We start from the raw sequence: 15,657 nt of genomic DNA, 5'->3' as shown, positions 1-15,657 counted from the left end.
ACCCCGAAAGACGAAAAACCCTACGAGCATACTTCAGCCACTGCCTCCTCCAGTCTTAACAGCAACCTAAACTCTTCAGTCTCGCTAAAGGCTAAACACTCCTTTAGTGCAAGGTCTGCAATTCTGACACAATTGGCTTTTATTTCCTTTCTATCAAAGTAGTCCTGGAGGAAATGAAGCAGGGCAAATGAATGATGTCACGGGATTCTCGCTTGTAAACTTTATTGTAACTTTCTTCCGCCGCTTCCAGGTTTAGACAATAGAACAAAGTGATGAAAGAACAACAAAATATATCATTAGTTCCCCCATAAAGTAATTCACGTATACAGTATACATTCTTTTTCACAGTAAACCTAAGGATCACTTTACAACTTGCTCCACTGTGCGCATGCTAACTAAAGGAGAGAGAGAGGGGAGGAGGGAAAAAAGAGGCTTTTGGAAGAGACACAAAACTGTAAAAAAAAAAAAAAATACCCAAACCAAAACCCAAGAACAGAAGCAAGGAACGTGACAAAATAATCAACATAAAAGAGAGGGAGAGAGCGAGAGAGTAGGAAGAGATAACTACAGCATAAATAGGCAGTTTCATGTTGTCGGGATGTCTGTTTCAATAGCTACCTCCAGTACATACAGTGAACCACAACAAAAAGGAGGAGGATTCAAAAGTGCACAATATAATTTCACATAAACTCCTATAGCGTTGAAAGCAGAGTTAACCAACCCCCCCAATAAAGAAGAGAGAGAGAGAGAGAGAAAATTCACAGTCATGTTTTACATAAGCTATTGCGATACACTACCACTAGTTAATAACTGGCGAAAGGCTAGAAAGACCTCCGGATCTCTTTTGCATACTGTTCATTGTACCAAAGGACAATCAGGAAAAGTGGGTGCTTAGAGCTATATTGTTTTACAGCAATAAAAGGTTTTTTCTTCTTCTCTTTTCTATGCATTGTTCCCTCCCCCCCCTTACATTAACTGCCATTAATGTAAGAGTCAGGATCCCATCAGACCCTTAGTGCTTGCCTCTCAGTTCTTAAAAATCTTATTTCTTGTCCCCCTTCTGTCCGTCCCCTTCCTCGTCCACCTCCTGGTCTCTTTCCATTTTCTGTTTTTCCAGTTCTTCCTGCTCGCATTTGCTGCTGGGAAACTTGTCTTTGTTGTTTTCCTTTTTCCATTTCATCCTTCTGTTCTGGAACCAGATTTTGACCTGCCTTTCTGTCAGTCCCAGGGCGTGCGACACCTCGATCCTCCGCTTGCGGGTCAGGTAGGGATTAAAGAGAAATTCCTTCTCCAGCTCCAAGGTTTGGTAACGGCTGTAGGTCTGCCGCCCCCTTCTGCGTCCAGCGGCTGCTGGGGGGTGGCAAAAGGATGGGGGAGAAGAGAAGGAGGTTGAAAGATACATAAACCAGGCTCCGGAATAGAAAGCGAAGGGGGGGGGAGGAGAGAGGAGAGAGAAGCAAAGGCAGGAAACAAACACAGAGACAGACCCGACTCTTCGATAATATTACAAAGGGGGTGTGGGGGGGGGGACTCTCAAGGAAAGCGTGTGGGGGTGGAAAAATCACAAAATGGGTTCACTTGCAAAAAAAAAAAAAATCTCTCCCCACTCCTTTGTAGTCAAAGCCCAGTGTATAGCGAGAGCCCGGGCGAAGACCAAAACCAAAACAAAACACACAAAAAACACCCTCAAATGAAGGCGCTTTCAGGCTATAAAAGTGCAATAAACTTTAGGGGAAGCGCCCCACATTGAAAGCCCAGCTCTCCACAAGGAGAAGAAAAGGTCTCCTTCAGGGTAATTAAACGATAAAGCAATTTACAAGTGCAAAAGTTTACCCCCATAAAGCAGTAAAAAGTAACTGTGGAAAGGGGATACTTTATGGGTTCAGGAAATACCTCCTCTCTGCCCTTTCTATTTCGCCTCACCTTGCGGTCGCATCCAAGGGAAAAGCTGTGTAGGAGAAGGGCTCTGTTCTGAATTCTCCGCCTCTTCCCCCAGGCCGCTGGAAGCTAGCTTGCAATCCGTGTACTGCACCAGGTCCGATTCCTGTGCACCGAACAGGCTTTGTCTTTGCAATGGGTCGTATCCATAGAAGTTGCTTGGGTCCCCATGGCACGCTACAGCGCAGGGATTCTGTTGGTAAGGGGAGCTGGAGAGAGAGGATGCTCCGTGGTAAAACTCCTGAATTTGGGTCGGATGCTGGAAGGTACCACCAGTGCTGGGTCCATACACAACTGTGGGTCTACCTCCAAGATCCTGCGCAAAGCCACAGTCATAATAGTTGGGGCGCAGAGAGTCCCCGGTTTTGTATTTGGAGAACAGTGAGTTGACAAAATAAGAACTCATTTTAATTTTTTTTTAAACCACGGGAATCTATTAGCGCAGAAAGAGCTAAGATGCTAAGCAACAACAGTTTGTGGTTTCCAGGAATATAAAAGGAGGATATAATCAAAACTCTAAGCCTGCATGATATTGAATTCTTGCTTCCCCCCCCCTAAAAAAAATCGCCACTTATAGAGTTCTCGCTTTACATTTCCAAGAAGAGATGCCAGTTCATAAACAGTTTTCAGTGATTTACTTCGGCGCAAATGAGTTGTTTCATATTTTGCAGTGTCTTTTCATGATCATTTGCATCTATTACCAAAACCTCATCCCATTGGCTTCTCCTTACTCCACACGGACTGTGCACTGCATGATTGTGAAAAGAAGAGTGTGAGAGAATAAAGAAGGAAAAGCCAGAGAGGGAGAGAGGGAGGGAGAGAGAGGGAGAGAGAGAGAGAGAGAGAGAGAGGTGGGGTGAATATACGGATTAAATATGTTTAACTACCTACATTAATGAGATATCTCTCGCCTCACAACAAATCAAATACCTAGACCACCCAAAAGATTGATTTTTGGGGAGTGTTGGAAAATCAAAGAGAGGCGCGCTCAGTCGTTAATTTCAAAATTTTAACGAGGCAGTTTTAGCCTTTTTAAATGTCAGGGTCGCTTTGGAAAACTGTAAAAGAACACGATTTAATTGCTACCAGTTTTAAAAGGTCCTATAAATGTAATTGGTATTTTAATACAAGTTATCAAATCATACAGCTTCTTATCCTAAACATATTTTAAAACAAACGAGGTAGTCATATTTAACATTTTAATGATCAATTTCCTTATTATTGATAAAGGTTTAACTATCACATGAAGGGAATTGCATTTGTAATAGCCCCAAAAAAGGCTGTAAACTGTTTAACAAACTATAAAACGCAATAAAGCCAGGGATGTTGTTGTTGTTTATACCGCACTACATAAAAGCTGTTAGGGTTTTACGAGTTCCTTCCTCTACTGCTATAAAACAGAGGTTTCGATTGGAACCTTTCGCATTATTGCAAGATGTTGGGGTGTCAATATTGAATTAAAATGATTATAGTTTTTCATATATAACATTGACTTTTTGTGGCTCCCCCCTCCCCATCCCATCTCTCCCTCCCTCCCTCCCACGGTAGAGGATTTGTTAAAGATGTGGCAGGGCATGATGGCAAACTAAAGAATTGTTTCGCTTATCACATCCAAAACAGAACCTTTATGGACATTAACTGATGCATGGTCCCCCATCTCCACCCCCCACCAACTTAAACTTTTATTTTTTTTTTTTAACATGGTGCTTACGGAAGCCGGGAAGAAGAGGGGGTGGGATGGGGGGGGGGGGATGAAATAGAAAGACTTTCTATTTTATTGACATTTGGTAACAACCGAGCAAAGTTACCTCTAACATGCCAACACTGCAGTTTTCCACAATATAAACACACAGGGGGTAGATTTTGAAATTCATTTATCGCAGTCAGCAAATATTGCTGAAACATATTTCAGATAATAACTACACAAAACCCTCCCAACTTAAACGCTTCCCAGTGTCCCTAACACCCTCTCTCCTGACATCCCCCATATACTTCCAGATATATTTTTCAATCTTTCAACCTTCAGTAGGACGTAAAGAGACACTACTGTATCTTTCTTTCCGCCCTGCCTACATGTAAATTGTTTTCCGTTCCATCCAACTACCTTATACTTACACACAAAAGGTGAATGAAACATTATTTCGTGCCCATCCTCAAACTGGGGGACAATTTTCAATCATCTGCTTCCAAAACGCTAATAAGAAAAAGTTAAAATTTTCCTTCTAGACAGTCACTCTTTCTATTGTTTTGCGTAAAAACCTACATTAAAAACGGACAGTAGAAACATTTTACGAAAGAAAGAAAGAAAGAAAGTTAGGATCAGAGAATAAAAGTTGTAAACCATCCTTAGTATTTCTTTTCCTCTATTTTGCAAAGGGATAATTTTATCCTATTCCAAAATCCTTTTCAAGTAATGATTGTTGTTGGAGTGTTTGCAGAAGCATAAATACGATTTTTTCTCCCCTAAAAAACGAGTTAAGATTTTATTTTTCTAGACAATTTTACTATCGATTGAGTACAGTTTGTTTTCATCGTTGAAGATAGATAGATAGATAGATAGATAGATCACCTGAGTAAACAGCAAAACATCTCAGGGTTTTGTGTGTGTGTTTTGTTAGAAAAATTAGGATGATTATTTTCAGCAACAAACAAACAAACAAACAAAAATCCCAAATAAAAAGACAAAAGTATTTTCAGAAAGGAACTTACGTTCTTGTATGTCTGTATATATTTATATAAAATAAAACATATTATAAACTCAGCTGTTGGTATAGATAGAGACAGAGAAGGAGACACTTCAGTTGTTCTTGGAAGTTAACATTTTTATCAAGTGCAGTAGAATTTTATAGTCATCATGTGGTACTAACTCATCAATGCATCAGAAATCAATGGCCGACCTTAAATCATTCATATACTGTACTGGTGATTCCTGATGAAAGGAAAATGTTTCTATTATAAGAAAAAACAAGAGAGAGAGAAGATAATTTATAAATACCCAGTAGAGGAAAGATTTATTAGGAAATAACAGAGAGAGAAAAAGCATACTACGGAAAACATAACTTTTCATTATTTTGCATTTTATTGAGTGTATAAAATGGACTTCTATTAATTTTACAGGTATTTCTATTTAAATATGTATTGGGGTTTTTAGCGTATTTAAATACAATTTAGAGCTATTTAAATTTTGGATTTGTAAGCAACATATTAAATTCTGCATGGAAAATTATTGCTTTAGGTAATGTATCCTTTTACTTTTGTTATATTCCGTTCCAGAAAATTCTATATGAAAAGTCATAAATTTGTTGTATCTGTGAAGAGAAGTATTTATCCAGAAAATGTTTTGATACAAAAGTTTAAAAGAAATCTTATATTAAAATTGTATTTTTGTGTTTCCTTGTTTTGCTTCTTCCTTAGCTATATGTGTGAGACTATATTTTAACCATTATTGCTTCATAATTTGGAGGGGGGAAAGATCAGAAGGAAAATGAATTTACAGATACAAAACTTTATATCGTTGTTGTTGCTGGACCAGTGGAATCTTTCTAAATATTTCAGCACGGTAAATTTACTATTTTTTATTAACTTTACACGGAGGTTAGGCTCCTTTCTTATATTTTCTTAAATATCTATGGGCATCAATTGAGCAAACAATCAGCAATGTAATCGAACCGTTGGGCAAAAATACAAAAATTCAGTGGTTCAATACCCATAAAACATGTGTTATGGATAAATAATTTAATGTCTATGACTGTAAACAATTTTAAATAAACAAATGAGAAAGTACACGTAGAAGCATTGTTAAAAGGAAAAAACACGCCCCCCCCATCTTTGATTCATTCTTTTTCATTTCTGAAAATGTACATCTTAGATTTTAGCATAATTAAAATATTGTCATCTAACAAACCGAACTAACCGCGTAGAAGACAAAATAGCTGTTTTTTCAGAGGAACGTTTAAAATAGATGCGTGTTTCATCCCAAATCCTCCTAGCAACCAGATTCCCAGATTTACCTTCTTTTAAATCTCATATAATTTACACAGGCAGGGAAAAAATAGATGTAGCCTATAAAATCGGCAAAATAGCTATAATTAACCCTATATTTTATCTCTCAGGATTATTCATACTCTTCTGCAATACCCAGTTTGTTGTTTCTAATGAAATCAAGGTGTTATTAAATAACCTTAATGCTAAGGCATTGGCTCGCCTTTGATTTTTAACATGGAGCAACAGCGCCATCTAGCGACCATCCGAATTAAAAATCCCCCTAGCCACACAAACAGATGAATCCAATAAAAATAGACTAGGGGAAAGGTGGAGGGATGGGGCGGGAGGGGGAGGAAGGGGGAGAGAAAACTTATTTGTTGGGGGAGGGGTGAAGCATGGAAATCAGGAAACGGTTCATGAAATTTTGCGGATAGATGGTTATAAAAAAGTAAAAGCAAGCCCCAGAGTTTTCTGCAAAGTATCCCTACCATCCAGTCGTTTTAGTAGCAATAAAGTAGGGGAAATGATTTTGCTTCTGAAAACCTCTATTGTTTCAAATTCCGAGACTAAACAATTGGGCATTCTCCTCTGGAGGAGGAAGGCTAGGGCTGTAAACAGATAAAGAGCTTCCCAAGCCCAGACGTCTCGCCAGAACTTCTGTGTATATGTGTGTGTGTATGTGTGTTGTTGTTGTTGTGAGTTTATGGCTCGGGATTCTGGCAGCCTGGAATTGCTAAGAAAGAAAGAACAAAGGGAAGCATCCAGAATGCTGGATTTTCACGGCATCTGCAAGAAAAGAATAAAGAAGAATAAATTACCATACTCCCTTCCCCCCACCTCCACCCCTTAAAAAAAAAAAACAACCCTTAAACAAAAACTTTGTATGTGATTGAGGCTGAAAAAAGAGTATTTACGTGTTGGGTTTCCCCACATCCCCAAGTCGTTGTAGTAATTTAGGAGCTCCTGAAAGTTTTCTTGCACTGTTTGCTTTACAGCCGTTTAGTTCTTTAACCTTCAGAAATTTATACCCTGTAAAGTTTTATAGCGGTCATATTCTTTTATTGCAGCGCACTGCACGTATTTTTTTATGACAAGTTACTTCCCTTCCTCTCTTTCTCCAGTAAGCTCCAAAAATCTTTTAACTTCTTTTGTTTTCTTTGGGCTACCCCATAGAAAGAGGATTTTTTCCTCCAGCTTTTTAAAGCAAAATGTTGCCTTTTAGAGCACTCTTTCTTTATGCTAACAAAATTAGGGGAAAGAGAATCTTGGCTGTATTTCTCATTGTTTCCTGCTGATCTGAACTTTAGGGTCTAATTTTTTGTTTGTTTGTTTTACTTTCCAGGCACATATGTTTCTGCACGAGACATAAAGTGTAAAACGACTTCTAAATCGGGAGTTACTTATCAAGTCCTAGGGGAAAGGAATCCTATGCTATATATTCTGATCATTCCTACCAAAGGTGGGAATATTTTATTTCGTTTGCAAAGATTTTTTTTGACTCCCCACTCACCTTACGGCCATTGTAGCCTATCTGGATTTAAAATAACGGTGCATCTAACCCAAGAAGGGAGGTCTCAGAAATACTTTACAAAATTGAGTTAGAAACGGAGTAGGTTAAAGTGGAAGGCAGGAAACACTTAATACCATGGAAATGAATTCATTTCATTTCTTCCATGGACACTTTTTTTCCCAACAAAGGCAAAAAATTGATCTTTATAATGCACTTAACGAGCCACTGTAGAACTCAGGGAAACACACTGAAAATATTTCTGAAATTTTAGCTGAAGCAGTATAACACAATGAGATATAGGTATTGTTGTTCTAAAATCGATTTTTATTCTGGAGCATTAAACATCTGTGGAAAATACATTTGGGCTTGTGCAACAGAAAACAGGTTTTCCAACAATTTGTTCTTAAAAAAAAAACAAATCCTCTACTAAAACGAAGTAACATTTTTTACCATATTTAAAAAGCTTATTTCATGGTTGCCTTAAAGATATCCGCTCATTACCACAATGCTAAGGAAAATGAAAAGGGATGTTATATCCTAGAGTCCAGTAGGTTGAACAAGTGAATTAAGTTATGGGTAGTATTTGATCGTTTGTTTGTTTTTAAATGGTAAGTGTTTAGATAAGCCTGTTTCGGATCAGTTTGGAGCCATATGTCAGATTTAGGCCGTATATTCAGTTCGTTAAAACTAGACGTTAGATTCATTTGTCATTCATTAAATGAAGAGAGAGACAGAAAACAAAATATAAAATACAGAACCCCAAACTTTAACAGGCCCAATCGTTGCTTTTCATTTCAGATGATTTTGAAAGTAAACCCATATTTAGAATAATGATCCTTTCCCCCTTTTTTCAGTTCAAAATAGGGGGAAATCCTGGTTTTTGGAATTTCTTTTGAGAAGGCAAATTTCCATACAACGTGAAGTTAGGTTAGATTTAACCCACTGTAGCTCCCCAGCAGTTGAAGTTGGAAAGTTTTACGTGAGAAAGTCTAGGCTTAAAAAGCGTTTGAAGATTGGGCTTAAACATTTTCAGATCTGGTTTCTAGTCGACTGAAAGGTTTTTTTTTTTTTGATGGGGGAAAACTAAACTTGTGTAAATTGCAGGGTACAGAAAATCACCGCCATTGCCTCTGATCTTCGGATAATCTGAAAAGCAGGCGCGCTCTCCGAAAATGAAAATATCACTCTGGAATCTCTACAGAGCAATCGCTTATCAGCAGATAAAAGCAGTATAAAAATCTTCTCCTAAAAGTACAAGCAGTTTTCTTGTCTATGAAATTAGATTTGTATTGTTTTGCTCACACATCACCAGAAATATTTTTTTTTTCTTTCTTTTACTTTTTTTTTCGCTATTAAAACTTGCCACCATACACTCTGTTATTCCTAGAAAGACTTTTGGTAGCTCGGCATACAAATGTGCACACGGGAAAAAAAAAGATAGGTTTATTTTGATATTCGTCATCATTCTTTGAAAAGTAACAATTTAAGATCTCAACGTATACTCAAAAAGCCACACTGGAAACATAAAACAAGCGTCAACGTTCACAGAAACACAATCACAGACACATTTTACAATACCCACCATATAGTCAACTTGTACTAAAGTTACTCCCCCACCTCCCTATCTCCCTCCCTCTCCTCTCCCACCCTTATCCCCTCCCCCCTCCCCCCCAAAAAAGTTAAATCTTACAGAGAGATAAGGGAATCACCGTCCTGGTTGGACTGGTATAGAGAAACTTCCAGGAGATCTTTCAGATGAGAATTCAATTCCTTCCAGCATGAAATGAGACCTCTTTTGTAAACAATTAGGATACATATTTGTTACATTAAATGCAACACCCCCTCCCCAAAAAAAGGCAACCACAAGACAATCACAATTCTTTTATGTCACACAACCAGTAACAGTGTTCTTTTTCGTGTTAAAATGCAACAGCACGTATTATAATGTAATGTAAACACGGTATAAATGTAAAACTCATTTCTAACAGATCAGAAGGAAATATTCAAGTATAAACTTCTCATCTGAAATATCAGGGGAAAGCAATGTACAACCAACAGCCTTGGCACTTTACCTCTGAAACAATCTAATTCTTTAGGAAAATTCATTTCACAATAAATTATAAATACTCTAACACTAAGAACACAAGTTTACCTTCTCTTATAGATCTACTTAGGTAGGGTTTTTTTGTTTGTTTTTAACTATAAAAATGTCATTTTTTCTCCTCTAAAAGTTAGGAATAAGTTGGAAGGGGGTTCTTTTTTGTTTTTCTTTTTTATTTTTATTTGTTTGTGGGTTTTTTGTTTTTTTTTTTGTGGGTTTTTTTGTTTGTTTGGGGGTTTTTTTGCTAAACAATTAACACTTTTGTTCTGATAGACTTTTCAAATGATCCCATATAAAACTACCAGGTTGGGAGGATTATTTCTAAGATTATACTAAATTCTCTGGTCAACGTCACTGATCCACCACAGAGCGATTAAAACAATAAAACATACAAAAATAAAAACAGAGGCACAGTGGGATATTTGACTGTCATTAATCCGAATACACTGCTATAAAGTTGGTGAATTGAAAATGGTTTGTTGTATGCAAGTAAACTCAAATCTTAAGAATGTGTCTGTCGTCTAGTAAATGGTCTGGTTTCTTTGCCACTTCAACTTATGTATGTGGGTGTGCGGTGGGGATCAGTTAAGCGACACAGTCATTCTCCTTAACGTGGTTACAGAAAGACAATGGGATGTGTCGTGGGCATGGACTATGTTTATTTGTGACAAGGTGGTGGTTGTTATTGGATTTTTTGTTTGTCTTTCATTTAAAAAATAGAGGCATCATATCCTGATGGCAACACAGCCTATGGACCTCCTATGTCTACACTGTATGAAAACAAAAAAACAAGGAATAAAAACAAAACCCAACATATGTCCTAAATCAGGATTTGCACCTTCACATAAGTAGCTTTCTAACTGGCATCAATAAGAAAAAAAATTACAAACTTCCGGCTTGCGAAGATGGAACCAACCCCCCCCCCCCCCCATGTTTTATAGTTCGGAAGCTATCACCCATAAATATAGAGTAAGCTGCGAGACAGAGCATGGCATTTGCCTTCTGTATCTTATTCTTTGCCCTGTTCCTTGTTCATTTTCTTCATTTTCATCCTTCGGTTCTGAAACCAGATTTTGACTTGTCTTTCACTCAGGTTGAGGAGTCTGGCCACTTCGTGTCTACGGTCCCTGGTGAGGTACATATTGAACAAAAACTCCTTCTCTAGCTCCAGGGTCTGGTATTTGGTGTAAGGGCATCTTTTTTTTCTGGAGGAGCGGGCATGGAGCCAGTTGGCCGCTGGGTTGGCTGAAAGACAAGCAGCAAAATCAATACTCTGTATTCTGTTCGTTTCTCAGAATGGTCTTAATCAATAATACCATCAAATGTATATATATATGAATAAATGTCCACTGAGTTATGAGTTACCGGGAAAAGGCTACGTGAAAAGATTATATGTTCACAAAAGTATATCCACACACCTGTGCGTATGGTTGATGTATAGGACCCCGATCCTGGAAACAATTACGCACGTGCTTAACTTGACCACCTGGAGTGGCCCCATTGTTTTCCAAGGTAGTACAATTAAGCACGCGCTAAAGTGTTTGCAGGATCGGGACCTATACGTGTATAGATGCATGTATGTGTACATGTGCATAAATCCACACACACGTGTGTCTGTAGATGGACAGAGAGTAATTTAAGCATCTATAGGCATATTTTGCAGATATGTGTGTATACATATGACTATATCCATTCCCATCTGCATTGTACTTAAGAAAATATATAGATTACTTCTGAATAAGGCATCAATAAATCATGCCTATTTTTTGCTAAGTGCCAAGCAATAGTCGTAATACAATAAACATCACTTCGGTGGGCTCTGGTCAATGTTCTCCAGAAATACAATTGCATTTGCCGTTGTATTATAAATGTAAGTAATGCAATAGAAAAGAGCAAAGTTCCATACGCATAATCCCCTCCCCGCTTAACATGGCATTGGAAATAAGAACATTCTATAAACACGTTCCAATAATTTCATCTAATCCAGGTGGAGACAAAAAGACTTTGAAACAAAGATCAGCAATAAAGGATGAACACTAGCTTTAGGTGCCAAAGGTATGCTGGTGAATTTGTCACCAAGAAGGTGTGCTGAACAATTTTGGGGGGAGAAATGCTTTGAACACTTCTACTAATTACACATAAACATTAAACTGACTGACCGCTAGTTAACTTGGGGGAATAAAATGAAAAGATTATGACCAGATCACATTCTTCTGTTTTACTTCCTTTGCCTCTTCTGAAATTATAGATAAAGCCATAAACCTTAACATAAATTAAATGGAGCATTATATTAAAAAACAACAACACCCCAACAGAATGTTTCCTCTACGTAAAAGGAAATGTATTGAATATTTTAAAAATAATCCTGTTAATCTTCCAGTGTAAGTACTGCATCTTACAAATTTGCACGGCTATTTCCTTAATGTAATTGACTTGATCTAATATGCAGAATTAAATATTAAAGAGGAAGAAAGCTGTTAATAATTGATACCGTTAGTCCTGCTACCTATCTTTTAATGGCAACGAAGAGGCTCTTCTTCATAAAAGATCTTCTTGGAAAAAACATGACATTTTATACAGGAAAAGAGGTTGATCTAGTGACTCTATACAATCCTTTAACCAGGAAAGCCAATGAGAAATGATTTTTGGGGCAGGTCGTTCTTTTAAAATCCAACAAATGCATGAAAATCTTGTGGCGGCACTAGCTTCCTTATTATGTAATATTTTCAAAAAAGCGAAACAGCCCGTGGGAGTGGTGGGAATGCCCTCTGAAAAACAGCTCCCTCTTCCAGTCCTGTTACAGATTTTTTTGCTGGCATTCTTTCAACCTCCACCAAAATCAAACTGTTCTTTGAAACAAAATTTGCGTCTTAACCACGTACCGTAGAAACCACAGAGTATTAGCGTGAATACCTGCACCTTCATAACGCTGTCCTAGACAAGATTTGTATTTAGTCCGTTTCAGGGACATTGAGCACCGAGCCTGGCTCTGTAATTCTCCCAAATCATTCACCTCACCCGCAGTTTGTTCTGGATCTCTGCCCAGTACAATAGAATAGGACTTTCTTTTTGTGCACTGGGTAAGTTAAATGATAGACATAACGCCACCACTGCACACCGGGAAAACGTATAGTTTTATTTGTAATCACGTAGTTGCAATTGCAAAATGTGTTACACGTTGCAAAAAAATAATAATAATAACGATAATTTAAGAGAGGGGAGAAATCAATGTGTAATTACACATGCAAAACGTGCTGGAGAGATATTCCTTCGGCGAATATTGGTCCTGGATACACTATGAATTGGGCTGTCAAGTTCGTTTTTAAAAACTTGTGCATTCCATACAAAATATTGATAACGGTGCTGAATCTTGACTGGGTTCACCCTCCTCTTTCTAGACTGAGAAGAGCCCTGTTTTACCTTTCAGGTACAATAAAGAAGCAGGAGCTAACGAGAAGCTAACACGCGTGATATTTTGCTCGAATGTCCTTGTTTTGTATCTAAAGCTGTGTGTGTGTATGCATATATAAAGGCACAGCTTTATATATATATATGGATATGCATGTATTAGAAATGCAAGCGTTTGCTCCACTTTTCCGAAAACAATTCACGAAAGAGGCACATGATTAGGTTTAACAGTTCACCAATCTGCTACAGTACAAATAAAGACCTAATTAAGTTCAGACCCCCTTTCCTGTTTGGAAGCGTGGTTCTGAAGTATCCAGACCCTACCGTTACATTTCATAAACAAACAAAAAAAGAGGCAACGTGACAGATGAAACAACGAGGCAGACCGTCAACTTCGGATCTCTCAAGGTAAATAAGAGCAGCTAGCATGAAATAGACATTGTTGCTGTTTACTTCTCCACGTGAACTCTTCCACCTTTTTCTTTTCTCACCCCCTCCCTCGACTTTATTCCACTTTTCAGCCTCCATTCCCTTTCCTCCCAATATTTACGTTCCCCACCCCCTCCCCACAAACATCACCCTTTGCTAGGAAAGCGACGGTTTTGGAGTTTTGAATAAGTCAGGGAAGAATGCATGCCAGCAAAGAGGAAGGTTTAATGAAGCTTTTTGCATTTGCTCTGGGCTCTACACTGCTTAAGGAGATTTAATCAAAGCAATGCCATTCTCTTCCCCACCACCACCACCTCTTTCCACCGCCACCCTCTCCTGTCCTTTAGGTTGGCACCAGTAATCTGAGCGTTTTCTTTCAGACATGATTTTTAACTTTCCTTTGCATTGTCCCGTTTTATTGTACCGCCTCAGCTTTTATGCTGTTTACTTCCTCACTTTTATAACTTACTTTGATCTGTCCTGTCTTTGTCCTCGCTTCCTTCACAAACTTTATTGTCCTCGAAGCTGGGCCTTTGATTGGAAACGATCGCTTCCCTTCCAGCAGAAGTTTCTAAATTGTACTCCTGTGCTCCTGGTTTATGGACTTCCCCGGGGTGCCCCAGCAGAGGCTCTGATTTAACTGATCCCTGCCCGGGTATGTTCTCTGTTCTGGGCACTGGATCCAGCCAGCTTCGTAGATACCTGCTATCAGAAGGGACGCTTTGATGTTGAATATATGGATGATAGACCGAAGGAAGGGTACCAGAAGAATGTGGATTCAAAGGAGTCCAGGAGGCGCTGAAAACTGGAGGTTTTGGCTGGAAACTACAAGAGGGGAATTCTAGATGATCATTATGTCCAGCTTGCCTGGAACTTGTATATTGCCCAGTTGAAAATTTAGCTGAAGGCGAATCTTCACTGTCATGACTTATAATAGAGTCGACATAATAATTGCTAAGCGTCCCAGAAATGGACATTCTCAGACATCATACAAAGCACGGTTCAATGAAGGGAAAAAAATAATATATATAAATATATATAGATAGATAGATAGATATAGGACAGATCTAGGATTTGTACTCTACCCCCTTCTCCAACTTCCTAGCCAACAAAGTACAGTTGGGCTGCTGTGTTGTGAGCTCCTAGCAAAATGATTGGTCAAACTTTTTTCGTGCGCCTGATAAAGCGTCAGTAGAGGCGTAAATCAATCGAAGGCGAGGGGGGCTGAACAGCGCTGTCATTCGCCCTTGCATTCCATATCAAGGATGGATTGTTTTATGTTTATGCAATGTTGCAAAACGTCAGTAGTTTAGAAAGCCACGAAACATACAGTGAGGGGCTAATACGCCTTCATACATTTGCTTCTGAAACATAAAGGGGGGAAAAGCACAACTCGCGGATCTCTCTGGCTTTAATAACCGCCGTGTGGCGGGGAAGAGAGAGAGGGGGAAGCAATTCTTTGCCATTCAATTATCCATGTGCAATTGTAACAAGCCGGAGAATATGTACAATTCGGCCAAAAAGTTAGCTATTAGCCAGAGAGATTCATGCGCTGTTAAACTAGGGAAGGGGCTGGTTATAAAGCACTAACCCTCCTGGAATGGGTCAAAAATTGGATTCTTAACACAGGAAACTAACCGGAGTATATTTGAAATTTCAAATGTCACTGTCATGTCTCTGACATCATAACTTTGTCGGGCGGACCATAATACCTCCATTGTCTATAGCTGGGTTTGTCTAAAATGGAAAAAGTCAGAATGCATGTCTCTGGACTTCCCCAGTATAAGCCTAGGATTGCGTTGCTAGGGCTGAAATGGTCGCATACATCGCTTGAAACTAGAAGCCTTCCTTTAACTTTACAAGGCTAGTAAAATACAGTGTGGCACGGATCCTGCTTTGTTACAGAACGCGTTATACTTGTGACGGTTAAATAGTTTAATAACACTTACATTAGCTTTCTTTGATTTTTATAGCCTCGAATTTATTGCCTGTGGAAAAGAAACGGGGGGGGGGTAGGGGAAGGAGTCTTTCACATTTTAGGCTGCAGTTTATGGCTCGCCACCCTACCCCACTCCTACATGCACATATATGAAAAAATATCCCACTTGTATGTAAACATGATTTTTTAAAATGGGGTGGATTTCTTTTTGCTAATAGCTCAGGAAATGAGTAACAGGCTTTAACGAGAAACAGCTACTAACTAGTCTGGAGCGCAGAGGAAACAGCGACCGTCCAGCCAAATTATGTGAGATGCATTCTTTCCAAGAGGGTTACACTAAGATTTTAA

General features: G+C 38.6%; 2 protein-coding genes across 3 annotated transcripts; both read right to left on the bottom strand.

The window, feature by feature from the left end:
• Nucleotides 1–40: 40 nt before the first annotated feature.
• HOXB8 (homeobox B8) lies at nucleotides 41–2,790 on the bottom strand. 2 transcript variants are annotated; one of them, XM_034756023.1, is made up of 2 exons: nucleotides 1,924–2,790; nucleotides 41–1,347 (listed from the first exon to the last, which is right to left on the bottom strand). In XM_034756023.1, exons 1-2 carry the CDS (start codon nucleotides 2,342–2,344, stop codon nucleotides 1,043–1,045), a joined length of 726 nt encoding a protein of 241 aa, XP_034611914.1. In that variant the 5' UTR covers nucleotides 2,345–2,790; the 3' UTR covers nucleotides 41–1,042. The 2 variants fall into 2 exon arrangements, with proteins under 2 accessions (XP_034611914.1, XP_034611913.1); XM_034756022.1 differs by having other exon boundaries at nucleotides 41–1,350; nucleotides 1,924–2,789.
• A 6,823-nt stretch (nucleotides 2,791–9,613) lies between these two features.
• On the bottom strand, nucleotides 9,614–14,775 carry HOXB9 (homeobox B9). Its single transcript, XM_034755922.1, has 2 exons — nucleotides 13,840–14,775; nucleotides 9,614–10,778 (listed from the first exon to the last, which is right to left on the bottom strand). The coding sequence occupies exons 1-2, from the start codon at nucleotides 14,345–14,347 to the stop codon at nucleotides 10,543–10,545; spliced, it is 744 nt and encodes a 247-aa protein (XP_034611813.1). The 5' UTR covers nucleotides 14,348–14,775; the 3' UTR covers nucleotides 9,614–10,542.
• Nucleotides 14,776–15,657: the final 882 nt, after the last annotated feature.

The sequence above is a fragment of the Trachemys scripta genome, chromosome 23 (genome assembly GCF_013100865.1).
Source record: "Trachemys scripta elegans isolate TJP31775 chromosome 23, CAS_Tse_1.0, whole genome shotgun sequence".
Taxonomy (NCBI): Eukaryota; Metazoa; Chordata; order Testudines; family Emydidae; genus Trachemys; species Trachemys scripta.
Note: the sequence above shows the minus strand (reverse complement) of the source record. Positions and strands in the feature narration are given on the sequence as shown.